Source organism: Anguilla rostrata, chromosome 18 (genome assembly GCF_018555375.3).
Source record: "Anguilla rostrata isolate EN2019 chromosome 18, ASM1855537v3, whole genome shotgun sequence".
Taxonomy (NCBI): Eukaryota; Metazoa; Chordata; class Actinopteri; order Anguilliformes; family Anguillidae; genus Anguilla; species Anguilla rostrata.
The window spans coordinates 143117-166033 of NC_057950.1; the positions used below are offsets into that span (position 1 = coordinate 143117).

The 22917-nt window shown below is 46.8% G+C and overlaps 1 protein-coding gene across 6 annotated transcripts in view; it reads left to right on the plus strand.

The window, feature by feature from the left end:
- marchf8 (membrane-associated ring finger (C3HC4) 8) overlaps window positions 1-22917 on the plus strand; it is a 75403-nt gene that overhangs the window by 44719 nt on the left and 7767 nt on the right. For 4 of the 6 annotated variants that reach the window (XM_064317921.1, XM_064317923.1, XM_064317922.1 and 1 more), the window contains 4 exons: window positions 8827-8877; window positions 16778-16857; window positions 17238-18023; window positions 21282-21462. In XM_064317921.1, coding sequence (XP_064173991.1) covers window positions 8827-8877; window positions 16778-16857; window positions 17238-18023; window positions 21282-21462 — 1098 coding nt within the window. The remainder of the gene's footprint in view (window positions 1-8826; window positions 8878-16777; window positions 16858-17237; window positions 18024-21281; window positions 21463-22917) is intronic. The other 2 variants (XM_064317924.1, XM_064317926.1) reach the window with 2 other exon arrangements.

Genomic DNA, 22917 nt, shown 5'->3' on the forward strand with positions numbered 1-22917 from the left:
ATTCATTTGTTTGTTTTTTTTAGATGAGAGTGCTCTGAGCGTAATGTGAACACTGGCCCTGAGAGAGGCTTCCGGAAGGGTCTGTGAACCAGCATGCTTCAGACGTCCATCCAATTACTGTGTGAATCAGACATCCATCCAATTACTGTGTGAATCAGACATCCATCCAGTTACTGTGTGAATCAGATGTCCATCCAATTACTGTGTGAATCAGACATCCATCCAGGCACTGTGTGAATCAGACGTCCATCCAGTTACTGTGTGAATCAGACGTCCATTCAATTACTGTGTGAATCAGACGTCCATTCAATTACTGTGTGAATCAGACGTCCATTTGATTACCGTGTGAATCAGACGTCCATCCAGTTACTGTGTGAATCAGACGTCCATTCAATTACTGTGTGAATCAGACGTCCATCCAGTTACTGTGTGAATCAGACGTCCATCCAGTTACTGTGTGAATTTGACTGTTTTAAATGGCGGCTCTGGCTCGCGGTGCGTACTCGACCGCAGGCTGACACGGGTAGCGGCTGGGCTGGTGTGGGTCTATGGTGGGTACACAGCCCATACCAGGCTGGGAATGGCAGCCGTAATTCACACCGGTCAGCAGGAGGCGCTAGCGCTTGGTCTGCTCCTCTCCCACCCACTTCATCACCAGTCCCGAATTTGAGCCTGGCTCATTGCCTATGACAGGGGCCTACCTGGGAACTCGGTCAACATTCCCAAAGTACTGGGGACAGGCTATGCCACATTTATATACGCTCACACAAAAATGGCCTAATCTCCCAACTGTAGTTTTCATCCTGGAAAATCATTCCCCACAAAACTGGCTTTAACAGAGAAATCATCTTCATCTCATACTATACTGCACAGTTATTAAGTGTGTATATCACATTAAATGCATACATCGGTATATGAATAGACATATGTACACACATACAGGCACAGTTAACCTCTGTTTGTTCAAATGCAGGTAGTATATAAAATACTGAGTGGCTAATGGCAGGAATGGCTCCTTATGGAGGGTTAGGCTGTGTGGAGTGACTCTAGAGGGAGTTAATCAGATCTACATGTGCAAATGAGCCACTGTGAAGGACTGCAGTCAGTGCGTTGGAATACTCCTACTTCCTGCCAGATTGGTTCTCTGAGCGAGCACTGATTACCTGTAATTTTGTATGAATATGACACATTCTGCCTTCCTGCTTTACAGTAACTGTGTTTGATCCAGGAGCCGTTAGCACAGGCCTGTCATTCTGTGCTATCTGGCTTTTTTATTTTACTCATTTTTACTCGTTCTGGCCATCTCCTCACACCTAATCATATCAGTCATGATGGCGCTGATGATACCATTGTGCCTGGGCTGGCGGGATCTCTGTGTTGCCACAGCGACAGAAGGGAGGCCCAGGACAATGGCGAGGTTGGTACAGACACAGCCTGCACGCCCCCCCCAACATGAGAGAGGGAGGGAGAGGGAGAGGGAGAGGGAGAGGGAGAGGGGGAAGAGAGGAGAGGGAGAGGGAGAGGGAGAGGGAGAGGGAGAGAGAGAGAGAGAGAGAGAGAGAGGGAGGGAGGGAGGGAGAGAGATGGGAGAGAGAGAGAGAGAGAGAGAGGGAGGGAGGGAGGGAGAGAGATGGGGAGAGAGAGAGAGAGAGAGAGAGAGGGAGGGAGGGAGGGAGGGAGGGAGGGAGAGAGAGGGGAGAGAGAGAGAGAGAGAGAGAGAGACCAGGTGGCTGTGTCAGAGTTCTCCCCCTTCGTGGTGAAAAACAATGTCTGCTTTTCTGAGGAGACTCTGAATTCAATCCGCGTACAAAATGGGAACATTGAGATTTTCTTCTTGAAAAGAAAACAACGCGGGGTTTGCATGCAACAGAAAGCTGCATTTCCTTTTTACTGTGTGTTTGGTATCAAATGTTGCAACATTTTTAGCACTTCAGTGTTACCTCATATCCAGTATCTCTATTTTATTTATGTCTCTTGGATGTATTGGACTGATTTGGATGGATGAGCAGCTTGGAATCAAATGCAAGTTGTATTTCTTGAATGCTCTTATCTTTGGTTCACCATTTCTGTATTTAATGTTTTTTATTTATTTAATTTTTTAGCATCTTAAGGCTTTGACAGATAACCTCAGGCTAGAGAAAAGCTCTGAAAACTGGGTCTTAAGTGAGTCAACAGCCTTAATCTCCAGCACCGCACACAATCCGCTTTTCAGAGGAGTTTCCAGCTCCAGTTCTCATGTCCTCGGTCCCTGCTTCAGCTCCTCCTTCAGCCCCCTGCGGGCTCCCCGACCTGAGCTCTCCTGTAGTACTGTGTGGCCTTTTGGGTGTGAAATAGTCACTGGCTGTCCTGTAGTACTGTGTGTGGCCTGTAGGGTGTACAATAGTCACTGGCTCTCTTGTATGGCTGTGTGGTCTGTAGGGTGTAAAATGTGACTCATAATTTGAAAAAGTAATCTGCTAACTGATGCACACTGTGCATTGATCCTGCCTTGTCACAGTTTTGGGCAGGTACAGAACTTGTTACCTGGAGCTCCAGATTCACATCCAGACAGGACAGGGGTTGTTATCTAACAGACAGTGACATTCTGTTGGCTGTAAGGCTGTAAAACTCAATCACTGCACACCTTTCCCAAGGTATTTTTTAATTATTAATCTGTGCCATTGTTCCGTTGAGAGTACAGGCAGTGCATGCTCGTGTGATGTTAAATAGATGTTGCAATAAGAAAGAAGCATGTAATTTGCATGTGCAGGTCACTATAAATCTATTAGCTGCGCCTTCATTTGCAGTTAGTACCTGCTGTGACGTTGGGTTAGGGTTAGTGGGGTTGGGTTAGGGTTAGGGTTTGTGGGGTTGGATTAGGGTTAGTGGAGTTAGGGTTAGGGTAAGTAGAGTTGGGTTAGGGTTAGTGGGGTTAGGGTTAATGGGGTTGGGATAGGTTTAGTGGGGTTAGGGTTAGTGGGGTTGGGATATGTTTAGTGGGGTTAGGTTAGGGTTAGTGGGGTTGGGATAGGTTTAGTGGGGTTAGGGTTAGGGTTAATGGTGTTGGGATAGGTTTAGTGGGGTTAGGGTTAATGGGGTTGGGATAGGCTTAGTGGGGTTAAGGTTAGGGTTAGTGGGGTTCGGATAGGTTTAGTGGGGTTAGGGTTAGTGGGGTTGGGATATGTTTAGTGGGGTTAGGTTAGGGTTAGTGTGGGTTGGGATATGTTTAGTGGGGTTAGGGTTAGGGTTAGTGGGGTTGGGATATGTTTAGTGGGGTTAGGGTTAGTGGGGTTGGGATAGGTTTAGTGGGGTTAGGGTTAGTGGGGTTGGGATAGGTTTAGTGGGGTTGGGGTTAGGGTTAATGGGGTTGGGATAGGTTTAGTGGGGTTAGGGTTAGGGTTAGTGGGGTTGGGATAGGTTTAGTGGGGTTAGGGTTAGGGTTAGTGGGGTTGGGATAGGTTTAGTGTAGGGTTAGTGGGGTTGGGATAGGTTTAGTGGGGTTACGGTTAGGGTTAGTGGGGTTGTGATAGGGTTAGTGGGGTTGGGATAGGTTTAGTGGGGTTAGGGTTAGGGTTAGTGGGGTTGGGATAGGTTTAGTGGGGTTGTGATAGGGTTAGTGGGGTTGGGATAGGTTTAGTGGGGTTAGGGTTAGGGTTAGTGGGGTTGTGATAGGTTTAGTGGGGTTAGGGTTAGGGTTAGTGGGGTTGTGATAGGTTTAGTGGGGTTAGGGTTAGGGTTAGTGGGGTTGTGATAGGTTTAGTGGGGTTAGGGTTAGTGGGGTTGTGATAGGTTTAGTGGGGTTAGGGTTAGGGTTAGTGGGGTTGGGATAGGTTTAGTGGGGTTAGGGTTATGGGGGTTGCCCACTGCAGGTTTCAGTGTCATTTTGGGCACTTCACTGCCTCTGTGTGGTGCAGTCATCAGGGCGGGGACATGGCGCAGCGGTTTGAATGCTCCCTTGCTTATTATGGGAAGATGCCTGAACGCTGCTCATCCCCTCTCCACACTGGATGTCCTGACAGGCATGCAGCGCCATCGCAGAACAATCCGGAACCTTCTCTTAGTCACTCAGATTATATTATAATATAACAGAGTTTTGGGAACCATAGGTATTCAGTTGGGACACAAGATGTTTTGGGCCTTGTACATGACTGTAGGCCTACGACTGATGCAACATGGGAGTGGGCTGTGGTTGCATTCAGTTTAAACGATTGGTGAGCACCATTTTCAGTGCTTCTTTGGTCATTTTCTGCTTCAGTTTCGTATAAGAATTGTATTCACACCTTTTGATTTTCACTCTACCAGTTTATGCCACATGAGTACAGATTTAATACTGTGCATATCTGCACAGTTTCCACAGAATACTCATTTGACAAACAATGTGTTTGTATATTAGTGGAACCTGTTTTCCCACGTCAGATATTGCTGTTGAGGTCTGAGGAAACTTAGTCTTTTTAACCAGTGAGGTTTGTAGGTACAGCATAGTGGGTTAAGACAAATGCAGTGTTTTTTTTATTCTGCTTTGCTGAATCTGTCAGACATGTAGTAATTATCCCTGAAGTATCTGGAAAAGCAGCGGGGTGCTGATCTTTATGAATTGCAGCTTTAAATGTTAGAAGGGAGACCGCTTTATCGGCTAAACTTCAGAAGGACGCCAAAACTGTCTTCAGGAATTATGCATGACTCATCCGCGCTGGTTTTCTCTCTCTCTCTCTCTCTCTCTCCAGTTGACTGTCAGAGTGAGACTCTGAAAGTCATTAGTGTATGGTGTCTGTAAGATGTAACACATTCCACCTCTAATGTCTCCCTTCCACAATTATCCTGAGTGTGATGCTGTCAGTGTCCAGTGGTTCTCAATCCTGTCCTCGAGTTGCCACAGCGAGATCCAGGTATTTTAGGTGTTCCACCTGAAGCCTTATGCAAATAATCAAGCTGTGCTCAAGGTGGAACCCATAAATACCTGGATCCGGCTGGGGGAACCCCAGGATAGGTTCTGGACCAACTCATCTCATCTATTCCCCATTTAATGTGTCATCCAGCAGCCCTGGTTCTGCTGGGCCACTAGGGATGTTGGTTTTTCTTTTCTCCTTAAAATCCAGCCCAGTTCAGACTCAAGAAACTGGCGGTAAGGTGAGTTTTCAATTTAATCGACTGTTTTAATGGAAGCAGCAGGAATCAGCTGACCTGTGGCTCTGCAGCACCAGGGCTGGCCTTTTAGCAAATGTTGTGCTATTGTCACCATACAAGAGCAGCAGCACAAGTCGTGTGGAAGACTCAGCGCAAGTGCTTTGTCCGGCAAAGCGCTATCCATATTGACCAATGAGCGAGGACGCCTGTCCGGCTCCTGCTGTCGGTCAGAGAGCACACACACACTGCCTCTGCCTTTTGGGAAACGCCACCTGCAGCCCCCTGGGCCAGCGCTGTGTGCCCCCCCCCAGGGAAGTGTGACTTAACGACCATGTTGCCACGGCAACCCCAGAAGGACCGGGGGACGTGAGTAAACGGTGTGGTAATTCACTGTGTCCCTGGGCTGTACAGCAGCCCCCCCATCCTCCCCACGCCAGAAACACAAAAATAAAAAAAAATGTTAAAATATAAAACTGCGCCCTGGCTAATCTCCTTGTCAGCGCTGGAATTATGCTTTTGTTCATTGGCAGTCAGATGAATGACAGGGACTTTATCAGCTCACAGGAGCAGCAGAAATATCACCCCATACGCGTCATATTATGTGCCTTATACTATATGTTTTTCATGGTCTAATATGCATTTGATGTAATACATTTTCATTATTTTGTGTGATCCATAAAAGGATGTATTATCTGTAGATTTTGTCTGATTCAAGCTCATCTAACTAAAGACCAGAGTGCTTATTGCAGTCACTGGCACTTCTAGTCCTATCTCTTATGCAACTCCGCAGAATTCTTTCATGTGGCAATGTCTGTCAGTAGTGGTCAGTTCTTTGGCATATTATTTTTTGTTTTGTATTACCATTGATAAAGAATAATAATGCCCAATATCATGTCAGCAACCATAATCATGGCTTCCTGTTTTATTCTACCTTCTCCTCATTTGTGTGTGTTCTTACTTTCAGAATGGCACTAGTGTGTATTTACTGATATTTGTGTTCAGCACGGGAAATCGGTGGGGGAGAAATGAAAACCTGATCAGTCAGTTGTCTCAGTATGTTTTTGTGTTTATATACCTCAACATTGCTTGTCTAACATGAAAAAACCACATAAAAGGTAAAAAAAAACATGTTTTAGTGGTAAAAAATGGACTCAAAAGAGCAAGTAAAACTCAAGAAAGACTACCTTAAGTCGTTTGAAGACTGTTTTCAGAATAGACCAAACTTAAAGTGCTGGGGTGTGAATTTGTATTCTCTATTTTGAAAAAAAAAAAGAATTTGAGAATACAAATGCTATAAAATTGGACAACTGGAACTGCCCTGGGATACTGTGGTCCTTCTGTAAAGAGTGTGTTTGCAGGGGCCGTCTGGGTAGTGTAGTGGTATAAGCACTCGCCTACCACCGCAGAGTCCCAGGTTCAATCCCCGGCAGCAGTACTTCCGGCTTGGTCAGACATTCCTACGAACACAATTGGCAGTGTTCATGGGTGGGAAGCCGATGAGGAATTGGTATAATGACTAAATTGGGGAGAAAATGGGAGAGAAATGGCACAAAAAAAGTGTGATTGCTCGTTTATAATGTGTATAGTTAGATTGCTATTTGAGTTGTACTGTCGTTTTGCTTCCAGGCTCAGTTATTTTTAAAATCTGCAAAGAATGAAATGCTGTCAGCTTTGAACAAGGCTGAAACGCTTGTCTCCTGTGAACACAGATTGGCAAATGTCAGTTAGCAACATGTGACCTTGTGCAATAGCTGCCTTCCTTGAGGCTGCCCTGCGGAGGTGCTGGTGTGCAGCCTGGATAGGCCCTGCGGAGGTGCTGGTGTACAGCCTGGATAGACCTTGCGGAGGTGCTGGTGTCAGCTGTAGCCTCGAGGCTGGTGTCGCCTGATAGGCCCTGGGAGGCTGGTTTTGACTGGCCGGCAACCCCACAGGGCTACTCACTGCTGGTGTTAGCGTCACCCTTAGAAGGGATTTCCTTCAGCTGATGACAGCGTCTCATCGTGCTCTAGCGACCCCTGCTGGCGGATCTCGTGGCCGCGGTCTGCCTGCTGAGGAGGTGTGTTCCTCTGATTCGTGTCTGTGCGAGCCCAGCTGGGCTGCGGTGTGAGAAGCATCTGTGGCTCCCCCTGCTGGTCACTCCCACTCATCTCAGCCTGAATTCTACAGCTCCCCCTGCTGGTCACTTCCTCATCTCAAACTGAAGTCTGCAGCTTCCCCTGTTGGTCACTCCCACTCATCTCAGCCGGAAGTCTGCAGCTCCCCCTGTTGGTCACTCCTACTCATCTCAGCCTAAAGCCTGCAGCTCCCCCTGCTGGTCACTCCCACTCATCTCAGCCTGAAGTCTGCAGCTCCCCCTGCTGGTCACTTCCTCATCTCAAACTGAAGTCTGCAGCTTCCCCTGTTGGTCACTCCCACTCATCTCAGCCTGAAGTCTGCAGCTCCCCCTGCTGGTCACTCCCACTCATCTCAGCCTAAAGTCTGCAGCTCCCCCTGCTGGTCACTCCCTCATCTCAGCCTGAAGTCTGCAGCTCCCCCTGCTGGTCACTCCCTCATCTCAGCCTGAATTCTGCTCTTGCTGCTTCACTGCCTCTTCCTTCCAAACCACGCTGCCCTTGTCAGCTGCCCTGAACATTATAGCTGCAAACTGTTTTCATTGGTTCTGCAAACTGTTTCCATTGGTTCTGCTTTCTGTTTTTTACAGCATAAACGTTCCATGAAATGAGGTTTGGATTTTGTAGCTCAGGCCAGCTCATAGTCTTGTCTTGCTGTAGTCCTCCCAACCCCCCAGTTCCAATTAGGCAGAAAAAACAAGCCACAATAGCAAGGCACAGGAAAATAACTGACTGCCTGTCCCCGTTATATTCATGTGACTTTGTAATTGTTGAAAAGGAGGAAGCAAATTTTGTTCTCCAAAATTATCTGAGGCTTTTTTGCGTTTTTTGTCGTAAATGTGATTGGCAGTTCCCAGCAGCCGATCCACCTGTGTCAAATATTTAGAAGCAGCAAATGGTTGATTGCTACAGGCATCCAGGTATTGATTAATGTTAATGCAGTGAAGGCTTAATAGTGAAACCCACTCCCCATGTGTAATCTTGCGGTATGAGATGCATGTTCTGTGAGAATGCGTTTGTAGCTGTGGTAGCTGCTGTAGCAAATCCTCTTCTGCTCCTAGACAGAGTTACTGATCTCGTACAGATAAGCTGTAATGGGAGAATTATTGAGAATACTTTTTTTTTTTTTGAGAATTATTTTGAGAACATCTGATGGGATAGACCAGGTGAACCAGATGCCCGACTGTGGGGGTCCTAATGGGCTCAGGGACAAGTTGGCACTGAGTCAAGAATGAGCAAATGCTGAACTGTTCCCCACTGTTCAGACCATGGGATGAGAAATATGGTTTTTTCTTTGGATGACAGGTGACCGTTTTTCTGTTCTTGCTTATGTAGGCTGTTGTGTGCAGGCACCCTATTGCACTTGTTGTGATGGCTATAAAATCTATAAAGGTTATCTAAAACTCACCAAACTCAGAATGCTTTTGGAAGATTTTGACCAGCAGAAGCTATATCAGTATGACCACATGGTGACTGCAACAGTGAAAAATTCAAGCTAAAGAAATAGCTTTTCTGAGACTGAAATTCACCTTCACTTATCTCTCCCTCCCCCTTCTTCCCTCTCTCTCTCTCTCTCCCCCCTTCCTCTTCCCTCTCTTCCTCTGTGCTACAGAATGAGAAGACGCTTGGTCATTCTGCAAGTCGGTCCAGCAACATTTCAAAGGTATGAAAATATGACCGTCTTCTGCCTCCAGTGCTCTCCAGTTATCTGTCTGCTCACTGCAACACTGTATCCCTACACCCTCTGCCTGCTCACTACTCACTATAACACTGTATCTCTACACCCCCTGCCTGTTCACTGCTCACTGTATCCCTACACCCCCTGCCTGTTCACTGCTCACACTGTATCCCTACACCCTCTGCCTGCTCACTGCTCACACTGTATCCCTACACCCTCTGCCTGCTCACTGCAACACTGTATCCCTACACCCTCTGCCTGCTCACTGTTCCTACACTTGTTCACTGCTCACTGTCCCTACACCCTCTGCCTGCTCACTGCAACACTGTATCCCTACACCCTCTGCCTGCTCACTGTATCCCTACACCCCCTGCCTGTTCACTGCTCACTGTATCCCTACACCCTCTGCCTGCTCACTACAACACTGTATCCCTACACCCTCTGCGGTCGCCTGGGGCTCTCAAAAGCAGCGCCTATCTGCCTGTATCCCAGCAGCCTTTGCAGCAGGACAAAGCCTGCACAGGAGATATTATCCCAAAGGCCTGACAGATTACTGGGATGAAAGGACCCATGAAGCATAAACTTTATGATCGTTTCCATTAAGATGATCTAATAATATATAGAAAAGATTACATTATGTTTTATTTACTGAATTATTCCAATGATTAATATTACTATAATATAAAAATGATTTGTTTATGCGTCTGTCCTGGCCTAAAGGTGTCTGTACCTCTTTCATCCTTGTAGTCTGTCTCTCAGTCTCGAAGGGGGGAGAGATCAGGATGTTGCCGCGGCGATGTGAATTGCAGTCATTTTCAAAAAGCCATTTTCACTACAGCACTTATCTCCGCGCTTTAAGGAAGATTTAGCTATGCTCTGTATAAGGAGCCTTTGAACAGATGAAGCCCATTACACCGACAGTAAATGAAAGGGTCTTAACCTGCCCACCCACCCCCCCCCATCATTTCCAAACGAAAACAGCGATTCCACATAGTGCACAGACAGGTATTCACTGCCGGAGGGGCTGTACAGTTATTTTGGTGTAATAACCAGGCCGTGTTATAGGACAGTTGATATTGATATTGTGAATTTCAGTTCAGCTATGGGCAATTTAGCAGGCAAGTGTAACCAGTTCTAAGACTCCTTTTTGTTGACTCAGCGATTGGCCTTGTGGTGGACACAGCGAAATGGCCTTGTGGTGGACACAGCGAGATGGCCTTGTGGTGGTGGCAGATGTGATGTGGACCTACCTTTCTGTCATTCTTTTCTCTATCATTTCCATCTTTTACGCTTCATTAACTTACTGTTACCCAGAAGAATATCAAGTTTAAGCAGGAAATGAGCATAATTCTGACGAAGAAAAGTGTGCTCATTTACTTTAGTCTACTCAGTCAGTACCTCTTGCAGAGAAAAAAAGGTCTTCTCTCCAGATTTGCGTATTTCTAACTTACATTTCCCGTACGCAGAACAGGCTGTCAGCAGGCACAGAATACAGGCCCGATCTTCAGACCAGTATCTTTCTGTGGTTCCAGTTAAACATCTGACATGCATGCAGGAAACACAACTATTAACAAAACATAGCGAGCCACAGCAATCAGCCACAATGGACATAATGCACTCTTTCAGCAGAGCAAATCCTATTGTTAATATCGATATGAACTTCATATCGAAAAATATCAATATATCAAAATATTGCTGGACCCTACTGTAGGCTTCTGTGTGATTTTTCTGGCCTTTTCACATCTGGCTTTGGTTGCCATCGCACTACGAATCCTTGTTTCCCAGTGCCCAAAAATAACTCCAGTTAAGCTCTTTCAACTTTCTCTTTTGTCTGTATCAGATAACCTTGAATTTTTGTCTTACAGCCATTTTTCATTGGCTCAGCACACGCTGCATACAAGGTCTCAAAGTCCAAGCATGCACAGCTGCCTACATCAGTATTACTCTTCTTTTTGCCTGTTGAGAGTCTAGGGCAGATGTGTTATCACATAAAATGTGTTATTGTTGGCATTCCCGGAAAAATTACCAAGAATATTTGTGAAATGAGTTGCAGAATCATTTGAAATGATTGATTGCTTTTGTAGTTAGCTTTTCCATCTACTTGCTGTTGCGTTTCTTGTTGTTTGACAGTCAACATGTTGTATATGTATATGTGTATGTATGTGTGTATGTATGTGCGTGCGTATGTATTTGTGTATGTATGTGCGTATGTGTGTATGTATGTATGTATGTATGTTTCTTGGAGAGTTGCTACATGGTGTGGGCAGGCGTGCGTCTCCTGGGGACAGCAGACCTATCAGGTGATACAATGAGGAGCAGAAATGGTCCCGTTGTGCCTGTTATTCATTTAGTCCAAGCCCCCCTCAGCCTTTCATCTCTGACAGGAAGATTGGCCAACTGCCAGTGACACAGGACACAGTACCCAGCCTGTCAGCGTTAGTTTCATTCATCGGTTCTCAAGACCTTGCCAATCACAGCAATTAGAATAAGTCCACCCCTGTAATCTTACCTTATTCACTTCAGTCAATATGAATGCCTTCAATTCCAGTCCCCTATTTAGAGTGGGTCATTGCATGGTTTACACTGAATTCTGTGGAATTCTGGGTCATGTACCACGCTGTCAGACCGGAACATGCAACAAGATTACTGAACCTTGAATTTATGTGAAATGCTTGCCTTGTGGGTTCACCTGTGTCATGATGAACTGGAGCATGGTTGACTTTAGTCTGCGTTGAGTCTGCGCATAGCCCTGTTCATATGGACGGACCAGGACTCTAGCTGTGCTGTGCCTGTGCTGGCTGTGGCGTGGACTCTATGATTGTAGTGACCTGTGATTGGTGAAGGCATGGAGGTCAGAATCCAGTCCTGGAGGACCGGGGTGTCTGCTGGTGCATTTCATCACCAATAATTCACTTCAGCCATTGATTGGCTAAAGAATCTACTCACCTTTTTCTCAAGGCCTTAATTGCCTGCTGATTGAAAGGCAACCACAAATACCTGAGGGCACTGTGGCCCTCTAGGTCTTGGGATAGCCCTGGGGTAAGGGTTAGGGTTAGGGTTTGCAGAGAATGACAGTTCAAATAATGGAAAGAATATGAAAATATTGGCACACACCAGAGGCCTAATATAGCCTTTCTTCATGTCCATGTGACACAGAGTACACACTATCAGACACTATCAGTATCAGCAGCTTTTCTGTATTTCCTGAATCTCTTCAGCATCTGTTAAGGCCTTTATACTGAACTCACAGTGTGTGCCCTGCTTAGGGAGTCACTTTGGGCGAGAGCATCGGGGGAATTACTGTGATGTACATCTCAGTATCTCCAGAATGCTGTTTGATGGGCAGAATTCACTCCTTTCTTACTGCATTGACTACATAAATAGATATAGAGTATGTCTCATAGCTTGAAGAGAATAGCTCCTCCATTCTTGAAGCCCTTTCTCTAAGCCTATTTAGCTTTGAAGTACAAGCTGTGGTGCTGTGGCTGCACTGATGGAGCACTAATACTGACACTTCCTCTGACTGACTGACCACCCGATGCCCGTCTGTGCGGTCTGTAATTCTGAAGGTCGAGCAGTGTCACTGTCGCTGTGTTCCCGATGAGGACTCTGACTGCTTACGGTGCATAACCTCGGACAGACACTCTTTGTTATGCATGTGTGCATTCGACGTTATAAGATATTATGTAAGGACTTACTCCATTGGAGGATTTGTAACTTGCCACCACTCCCACTCGTTTTTCAGTTTCCCCAGATTCGAACGCTTGGACATGTTTCAGTTAGCATGCGCAGCTCGACCGGACTGATAATCCAGTCATCGTATTTGTGTTGGTTTCGAGAGTCACCAGCCCTTGGCATTAGTGTCTGTCTTACAGGCCATACGCATTACAGCAGAGAGGGCAATAGGGGGCGCTCTGCGCAACCTGGGCAAAAACCTCACCTCCTCTGGGGCTCTGCTGAACTTTTAGTGATTTTAGTGTCAGATTTTGATTTGAATGTGTTCAGTAGGATCATAGAAAAATCACTGCAGCGATGAATGATGAAAGAGATATAACTGAGGAGGGACATGGTGGATGGATCATCTGATGATAATTTGCCAGCCCCTACTTGAATTCTCAATGTTCAAGGCCCCCATCAGCCCATGCATTGTATTTTGTGGGATTAGGCTAAGTTTACAGACTTGAAAGTAATATGCACAATTTGAATACTGCTAAATGCAAAGCAAGGCACAATTTTCTTGTGAAACAGAAACCCATTCTTTATTTTGGCTTATGGTCATTCAACACCAACATAATCTACATCAATCAATACTGCATGTCTGTGTGGCCAGACGTATTCCTACATTTGAAGGACAGAAAGAACCGGCTGCAGAAATACGATCTGCTCATCATAGCCATAGAGACGCATGTCTCTGTGTGTCTCAATGTGCCTCAGATCCAGTGTGTTTGGGCAGTTAGAGCCCTGACAGGCAGGCTGGGTCTGCTCGAATGTGCCTCAGATCCAGTGTGTTTGGGCAGTTAGAGCCCTGACAGGCAGGCTGGGTCTGCTCGAATGTGCCTCAGATCCAGTGTGTTTGGGCAGTTAGAGCCCTGACAGGCAGGCTGGGCCTGCTCGAATGTGCCTCAGATCCAGTGTGTTTGGGCAGTTAGAGCCCTGACAGGCAGGCTGGGTCTGCTCGAATGTGCCTCAGATCCAGTGTGTTTGGGCAGTTAGAGCCCTGACAGGCAGGCTGGGTCTGCTCGAATGTGCCTCAGATCCAGTGTGTTTGGGCAGTTAGAGCCCTGACAGGCAGGCTGGGTCTGCTCGAATGTGCCTCAGATCCAGTGTGTTTGGGCAGTTAGAGCCCTGACAGGCAGGCTGGGTCTGCTCGAATGTGCCTCAGATCCAGTGTGTTTGGGCAGTTAGAGCCCTGACAGGCAGGCTGGGTCTGCTCGAATGTGCCTCAGATCCAGTGTGTTTGGGCAGTTAGAGCCCTGACAGGCAGGCTGGGTCTGCTCGAATGTGCCTCAGATCCAGTGTGTTTGGGCAGTTAGAGCCCTGACAGGCAGGCTGGGTCTGCTCGAATGTGCCTCAGATCCAGTGTGTTTGGGCAGTTAGAGCCCTGACAGGCAGGCTGGGTCTGCTCGAATGTGCCTCAGATCCAGTGTGTTTGGGCAGTTAGAGCCCTGACAGGCAGGCTGGGTCTGCTCGAATGTGCCTCAGATCCAGTGTGTTTGGGCAGTTAGAGCCCTGACAGGCAGGCTGGGTCTGCTCGAATGTGCCTCAGATCCAGTGTGCCTGGGCTTAAGGGCTAGCACAGTAGCCAATGAGCTACAGGCTTCTGTGGCTTACTGCCTTGTTGTGCTGCTGTTTTTGATTGGATAGCTTCAACCTGGCCACTGCATTTGACCCTCTAACCTTTTCAGGGCTGGATAACCTGTTTGTATTCTCATATTTCATGTTTCATGGTGACTCAAGTAATATGAGATCTTACTGAACAGGCATTTTGTCCTCTGAGGACCTGCACTTCCTCATGCGTGATTGAACAGTTGCTTTATTATGAGAAAGATTTGAGAATAAAGTGACATGTGTCTGACATATTCTCACATTATTTACTGTATCGCCGTGAGTTTTAGTTGTTGGTGTACTACACATACGTTGGAATTTTTTATTACAAAACCACAAGCATTATTATTATTATTATTATTATTATTAGTAGTAGTAGTAGTAGTAGTATTGGTAGTGGTAGTCACAGTAGTGGTAGAAGTAAGTGCATATATATATATATATATATATATATTTGGGGATATGAATACCTGTTGTGGGAGAATGTTCATAAATGTGTTTATAGTGAAAGGTATTAATTAAGACCTGAACTGAATGTTCAGGATAATGTACTCATACCTGGTCTGCTACAAAAAATAGTTCTACAGATCTTTAAAAATGTATTGGAAAAATCTTTAATCTGTTGAAAAATAGAAACAATGTGCAGTTCAGGTCTGTTAGAGTCTGTCGCTTCTGAGCATGGAAGACTGAGTGGATTACAGTTGCATGATAATGAGCTTTTTTAAAGTGGTACAGAATCATCATCACACATACTTAAAAATAAGCAATTACATGACCATTTGTGGGCCTTGGGGAGTTAACATTTATTTGCATGAGCCACACTGTGTGGAATTTTTAATGCAGTTCATAACTGGTGTGTTTGATTCTGGTTGTTCGTTAGACTTCATTTCTCTCATTTTTATGCAAATTTATGAGCAAAGCAGGGATTGAGCCAAAACGTGAACCTTCCTGATAGTTTTTGGTGATTAAGTTTGTGCACATCTTCATGATGAGTATTTTTCAGGAGATAATTTCTGACTTTATGCTAATTAGAGTTGAAGCCAATGTCACCCTTCCAGATTCCCTTAGAAGTGCATTGAATCTGAGCGGGTGACACTGAGACTGTAATTGGTTCGGATTTCTGTTTTTGGTATTTTTTTCTAATAAGCCAGTTCTCCCTGAGCTGAAATAGCATGTGTCAGCATGACCTGAGCACAGCGTAGTGCCGGCTTACCCATGGAAATCATTTGTCTCTATTAATTTTGTGTGTCTCCAAGGCCTAGCATCTGTTTTCCACCCTAGTGGTGAGGCAGTGGTATGACACGCTGTGTGCCTCCATAGCATGTTACAGTAAGCATTGCGTGCTGTACTATTTAAATATGATAATCGGGTTAACCTTTCCACATTATTCCCTCAGGGAATATCAGACCTTAAGCAAAGGGGGATATTTGCATGATTGTGCCTGAAATGAAGGTGAGACGTGTCTGTTCATTAGAATCAACGCAGCCCACATGTCTGTGCACAGCTGCCTTCTGCTGGGTATCTGCATGTGCATTTATGGCACAGATGCTAATGAACATAAACGGGAGCCATCGTCCTCGGTCAGAGGTGCTGTTTCCTGTCTGTCAGGCTTGGTACAGTTGTGCCGTTTGTGTTTCTCCTGCACTCGTTTCTCATTCATGCGTTTGTGTGAGTAAATGCAATTCACTTTCTGCTTCTTGTTATTCAACATCATCTTTCTCGTGTGTGGCTCTTCAGCTGATTGCAGTGACGTGGAAAATTCCTCCCTGTGTAAAAAGCAAAGATGGAGGCAGAACACCCTCAGGGCTAAAGATCAGCTCGTAGTTATGTGTAGAGTTCACCAAAAGACTGGGAATTCAGCAGTCTGAAGTTCTCTTACTGGGTTGTAAGAAGTGGTCATGCTGGATATTTTTATACTTAAATGAAGAGCACAACGCTTGGGTATCAGAAGGTACGGTTTTGGTGCAACCAGCTTATTTTTATTTTTACTTAAACATGTTTCCTCGCCCCGGTATGGAATTGCTGGTTGTGCCTCTTGAGTCATCGTTTCGTCACCTGCATGAGAACCCCTGCAGCACTCGTGCATAAGCCAGTGACCACAACCTACAGGCCACACAGTACTACAGGAGAGCCAGTGACCACACCCTACAGGCCACACAGTACTACAGGAGAGCCAGTGACTACACCCTACAGGCCACACAGTACTACAGGAGAGCCAGTGATTATTTTACACCCTACAGGCTACACAGTACTACAGGAGAGCCAGTGACTATTTTAAACCATACAGGCCGCACACAGTACTACAGGAGAGCCAGTGACTATTTTAAACCCTACAGGCCACACACAGTACTACAGGAGAGCCTTCCGGTGTGGACCTCCAGTCATACTTGCTAAAGAAACAGTTAGGACTTGGACCTGGGTTTGCTCCTGAACACAGAATTGTGGCATTGCTGCCCTGAGCATCTTTGTCTCGTGAAGTATTAATTTAAGTCTACTGAATTTTTCTTTCACTGCATTTTGACATTTTTAACCAATTAAAATTGTTTGCTTTGACTTTCAGGCGGGAAGCCCTACCTCCATAAACGCACCCTGCAGTTTCTCAAGGACGTCTGTCACACCCTCGAACCAGGACATCTGCAGGTTAGTTTCAGCCGAACCACTGTACAGCGCATCTTACTGCATCTAATGGTGTCAGCTTCATCTCATGTAGTATTAAATATCCCTGCTTCAGTCTGATGCTTGTAAGTAATCGAAACAGCCCACTGGAGAGGACCATGCTCTCTTGGATCCAGGCAGTTCACTGTACTGGGTTTCTGATGTGTTAAATATCAAACCTCTTTACTAGAAATGATGCTTAGACGCACTGATGGCTTGTCAGTCGCACACAGATGGCACCTCTGTTTGGGTTCCGCTTGGGTTCTTTCCTTTGTCTTTAATGCATGCTTGCCTTTTCTTCCTTCTCTGTTTTTCATTCCCCCTATCCGATACCACTCCTAAACTTGCCTTTAAACGTTTAAAAGTTTAAACGTGCCGGCTGTAGATCAGGGCTCCCAGAATGCCAAGCAGACTGCCGTGGTGCTTCTGGCTTCCAATGGCAAAGCCCCTGGGTTGCAGGGCGTTACCGTGACCACCCTCTGGCCAGACTCCGCCCCCAGGCCCAAATGCAGACGGCCGTTTGGTGCAGAATGGCTGTCTCTCCTCAAGGCCCCGGGGAGCCTGCGGCCGGACGGCACGCTCAGGTTCTCTCTGTCGCTGAACGACGTGGCCCAGCGGGTGGACGGCCTGTGCAGCGGCCTGCGTTTCATCGACAGGACGTGCTCTGAGGGCGAGCTGGGCCCCGCGCACGCCGCCGGCGCTGAAGGGGGCAGCTGGGCCAAAACGGCCCGTGGCCAGCCCGCCCGCCCGACCCCGCCCCCGCCCGTCCCCTCCCTGGTCTCGGGTTCAGGCGTCCCTGTTCTTCCCCCGGAGAGCCAGCGGAGCTCCCACCTCCGCCGCCTCCTCCTGCCCTTCTCGCGCTCCTCCACGGCGGGCAGCCAATGTCCCTCGGAGCTGGGCGGCTTCGCCTCGCGGCTGCAGCTGGCCCACTCCTCCAGCACCCTGCTGGAGGGCCGCGAGCCCGGCTGCCCGGACGATGCCAGCGATGACGACGTGTTTGAGGAGGACCCCGGCTGGTCCCGGGGGTCCGGGGACCTCCGCGCCCCCGTCTGCTCTCTGGAGGGGGACAGCGACCTGGACCGCTGCCCCTCCCCGCTGTCGGAGAAAGCCGCCCCGCTCTCACCCTATTCGCTGTCGGGCGACTATTGCAGGTTGGTCGCCCCCCCCCCCCCCCCCCCCCCCCGGACTCCTCCTACCTAGCCCAGCCCCTGCCGGAGCCCAGCGCCTCTTCTTCCTGTGCAACCTTCCCCACTTCCTGTCTCTCCTCTACCCCTGCTGTGCATCCATTCCCTCAGCAGGAAATAGAACCCCCCACCCCCCCATCCCCCCTTATGGAGGAGATCCCTCCGTTCTGCTACCTCAGGACGCCTAGCACCTCCCCCTCTTCGCACCTGCACTTCCAGAACACGTCTCCTGTCTGTTCTGGCCCCACGATGGTGGAATGACCTCCCTGTGGAGGTCAGAACAGCTGAGACTGTGACCCATTTCAAACGACGACTGAAGACCCACCTCTTCAGGCTGCACCTCTCCCCATCCCTCCCTTCCCCCCTGTAAATGACTAAACTTAGGGTTGTAACTAGGCAGCTGTTTCATAGGTGACTTAGGCACATCACTGTCTTAACGACTACTTGTATTTTTATTTATTTTTATTTTTCCATAGATTGCGTTGTTGCCGTTCTCGTTGTTAGTGTTAATCAGTTTAACCATCAGGGTCCAAGTTGAACTATGTGGTTGTTCCCTGTACTTGGACCGGTACTTCTCTCTAGGGGTTTCGTCATACTTGTTCCTGGTTATGGTTATACACTTTGTTGTACGTCGCTCTGGATAAGAGCGTCTGCCAAATGCCTGTAATGTAATGTAATGTAATGTATATGTAAAACCAGCATTGAAACAATGCATTTCTTGTGATGTCGCTTCCTGTATTTCTCACTGAGTGTCTTAGACTGTGGATTTATTATATTCCACCTAACTCACTGACCTGCACGTTTTGGGGTTTAACCTCACCAGGCAGTAGGGTTCTGTGGGATACTCTGAAAAAGTCACAAGGGTGAGACCTATTTGTAAATGGAATAGATTTCTCACCAAAATGTGATATTCTGAATTCCAATGCTTTCACAGCTGTCATGTTGACTTTTGTGTCTGTGACTAAGGATGGTTTCTCTTACTCAGCAATGAGAGAGCCTGCACACACATTATGTGGAAAACTCCCAATGGGCTAAATTACATACAGAGAGAGTCAATGCTTCTAGCATAGATGAGACTCATTTTAGGTCAAAGCGGTATTCCTTTGATTTAATTTTAACACAGTGGGGGCGCAATAGGTGTGCAGAGTTTCTTATTGCCATCTTTGCTTTGTCTGTTTAGTGTAGTGTTTAGAAATTATAGAAGAACCCCCCCTCCCAGACTATGACATCACCACTTCAGAAGCAGCAAGTGTGTAATTAGTTCTCTTGGCTGGGGACCGTGGGCTTTAGTGGGCTGGGCTTGTTTCTTGTTGTGCGGAGCGACCATTGAGGGGGCGTGGTTGAAATTGCACAGCAGACCCAAGTCCCGTTACACTCGCACCTTGTTACTCCTTACTGTTACTCCTTGCTGTGTTACTTCTTGCTGTGTTACTCCTTACTGTTACTCCTTGCTGTGTTACTCCTTACTGTTACTCCTTGCTGTGTTACTCCTTACTGTTACTCCTTGCTGTTACTCTTTGCTGTGTCCCCCCCCTTTCATGACACTCCTTACATGTACCCCCATTCCAGAACTTTTTGTTAATTTGTATTTGTCCTAATATTATAGCTTGTTCTTTTGCCTAGTTGGCTTGGCAGAGGTTAGTTCAGAATAGTGTTCACTGTGTGAACTTACCCCTTGCTGTGTTTCTTTTGGAGGTGTGTGCGAACAGTGGTGTTGCATGACATTTTAGTTTATAGTGTTTTTTTACCCATATTTACTCAGTTTGAAAAGGAGAAGTGTGCTTTTTGTAGATACGCGTGCTATATGTAGATTGCTCAGAAGTGCATCTGGTGGGGAAAGTGCTGGAGAGTTCCTGCTTCCTCTGTGTGGTACAATGGGAACCGCAGTCGGGTCAGATGCTCGACTGGCTGTGGTGGTGGTTTGGCTCTGAGATACTGGCTTTACCCATCCGGTGGAAAAAGGACATCCAACTGCCTCTTTGCTTGTTGGGGAAACGGTGCTGGCAAAGCTGGCAAACAGGTGGAGGTGTGGACTCCCGCCGTTCCAGCAGCTCTTTCCTTTATTTGGTTCTTAAATTGATTCAGCACAGTGGTCCAGTCCACAGTTTCACCTCACAGCAAGACGGTACCAAGTTTGAATCACAACTGAGGGTCATTCTGTGTGGAGCTTGCATGTTCACACTGTCCAATGACGTGCTAATTATGTGGTAATTGGAGAGTCTAAATTGTCCATAGGTGATTGTGTGTGTCGGCCCTGTGATGGATTGGTGACCTGTCCAGGGTGTATTCCTACCTCTCGCCCACTGCATGCTGAGATAGGCTCCAGTCCCAAAAGTTTGACCAGGACTAAGTGGGTTCCAATAATGGAGGATAAGATCTGATTACCGAGAAGGTCATCGTTTCTTGACCTGAACCCTTGGAAAGGAATGATTTCAACTATAAATATTCAACAGCAAGCACACAGTACTTTGGGAACTGGCTGGTATAACTTCATATGCAGTGTGCTAGGACTTCAAACCATAGACTCTGAAACAGAGATTGTATTGCAACAGACATGTAAGCTCTGCTATACAATTGCTGACAATGAAGCTGCAGTCACTTTTTTCATGTTAGGGTGTTCCCCTCTAAGATGACAGTTTAGCTATTAAATACAGCTGGCGGTCATTAGTTACTGAGATCTAAGATCATTACTTCATAACATAACATAATGCACTCGCATGCATGCACACACACATACGTGCACACACACGCACACACCCCGCCTCATTCTTCTTTATGAGGAATATGTGATGTGGAAATAGGTGAAGTATACTGGGATGAGTGAAGGGGACTTAAAGGCTTAAAATAAACTCCTGAGGGCAGGAGGGCGCAGTGGATGGAGTGTGTCAGGGCAGGAGGGTATGGGTCCCAGAAACCACCTCCCAATCACAGGGGCTCCAGAAAAGCCACAGAGCAGCAGCGATGCACTCGGGCGAGCTCCTACTCTAAAGAGCTTAGAGCAGGGAGGCCAATGTGATGTGGCATAAGCCTTTTGACCAGTCCGGTGGCAGTACAGGCAAGAGGAAAGAAGTTATTAATGGATTCTTGCCAACTTTCTGTCAGTTGCGAACTGCACTTTTCTGCCAATTAGCCAGTGACATTCATTTCACATGAGCCTTTTGGCCAATGGCGTGGCAGTGCGGTGAAGTGTTGGTGTGGGTAAATGTGTCTTTTCTCTGCCTGCAGGATCTGCCACTGCGAGGGGGACGAGGACAGCCCGCTGATCACGCCCTGCCACTGCACGGGCAGCCTGCGCTTCGTGCACCAGGCCTGCCTGCAGCAGTGGATCAAGAGCTCCGACACACGCTGCTGCGAGCTCTGCAAGTACGACTTCATCATGGAGACCAAGCTCAAGCCGCTTCGCAAGGCAAGTGCCTGCTCACTGGGACGCTTCCGTCCTGTGCGTTTACATCTATCCCGCCCACGCATTTACATCTATCCCGCCCACGCGTTTACATCTATCCTGCGCGTTTACATTCGTCCCGTGCGTTCACATCTATCCTGTGTGTTTACATCTATCCCACCCATGCGTTTACATCTATCCTGCCCACGCGTTTACATCCATCCTGTGTGTTTACATTCATCCCGCACGTTTACATCTATCCTGTGTGTTTACATCTATCCCGCGCGTTTACATTCATCCCACACGTTTACATCTATTCTGTGTGTTTACATCTATCCATCCTGCGCGTTTACATCCATCCTGTGCGTTTGCAACTATCCCGCTTGTTCTCTTCTGTCCTGTGCATTTCTACTCCCACTGCTCTCTGATCTCCTCCTCACTTCTCCCAACTTAAACCTTTCTTACACCTTTATTTTCTACATGAAACCTTTCCTAAATGAAACCGTTCTACACAAAACCTTTCCTAAGCATGTTTTGATATTTGTTTTCTGCAGCGCGGGAAACCACCTCTAATCTAATACAGGTCACATGTTGAGCTGCACATGAAGTATCACCTCCAGTTCACGATTGTGTGAGCCTGACTGGCACATCATGGTGTGATCATGGAGTGACAAGCAGTGTGCTTGTCTGCACTCTCCCAAAACAACAATGAGAGCACTAAATCAGAGTACTAAAAATGTGAAAGGACTTGTCTATGAGCCCATGTATGAACATCATGTATTCAGATCAGATGCTTGTGTGACCCACTCTATATTCATAATAAATCACTGAAATCATGCTAGGAATTTCCAGTGTGGGAAATCTTACTGTGATGGTCGGTGCAAACGCAGTTGGTCTTTAGTATTTTAATATTTTGTATGGAACGATGTTGGCTTGGTTGCTTGCCGCTTGTGCTGAGTGAATGTTAAAGGATATGGGTTTGATCCTTTGGGGAGTATCAAACAGGGAAAACACACAGTGCAGTGTTATTTTAAAAGAGTTAAAGGCCCTGAGAAATCTGCCAGCAGAAACCTGGTATTGAGAAACGGCCTGGTAATGCCAGGAGTGTCTGAGGGCTGGTTGAATATGCTGCAAAGGCTTCCATACCTTGATAGTAAGGCAGTTATAGCACATGTTTAAGTCTCCTTAAAATAGGGCCCTAATTCTTCTGTGCCGGTATTTCTGAGCTGATCTCTTCCAGGTTTTCTGGGAAAATAATTCTGCTAGCGTTCTATGTTTGTCTCAGGAGAATGTTGTTTCTAAGGACACAAAAATTAATGCAAATGTAAAAGGATGCAACATCATTTTTCATCTCAAAAAAATAATAATGTCTTCCTGGAATCAGCTGTTTAGTCTTGTATCATGGTTTTAAGTATTTGCTTTATCTGCAATAAGGTATTTTTTCCGGTGGCCGCAGTATTAATTATTCAAGCTAAAACG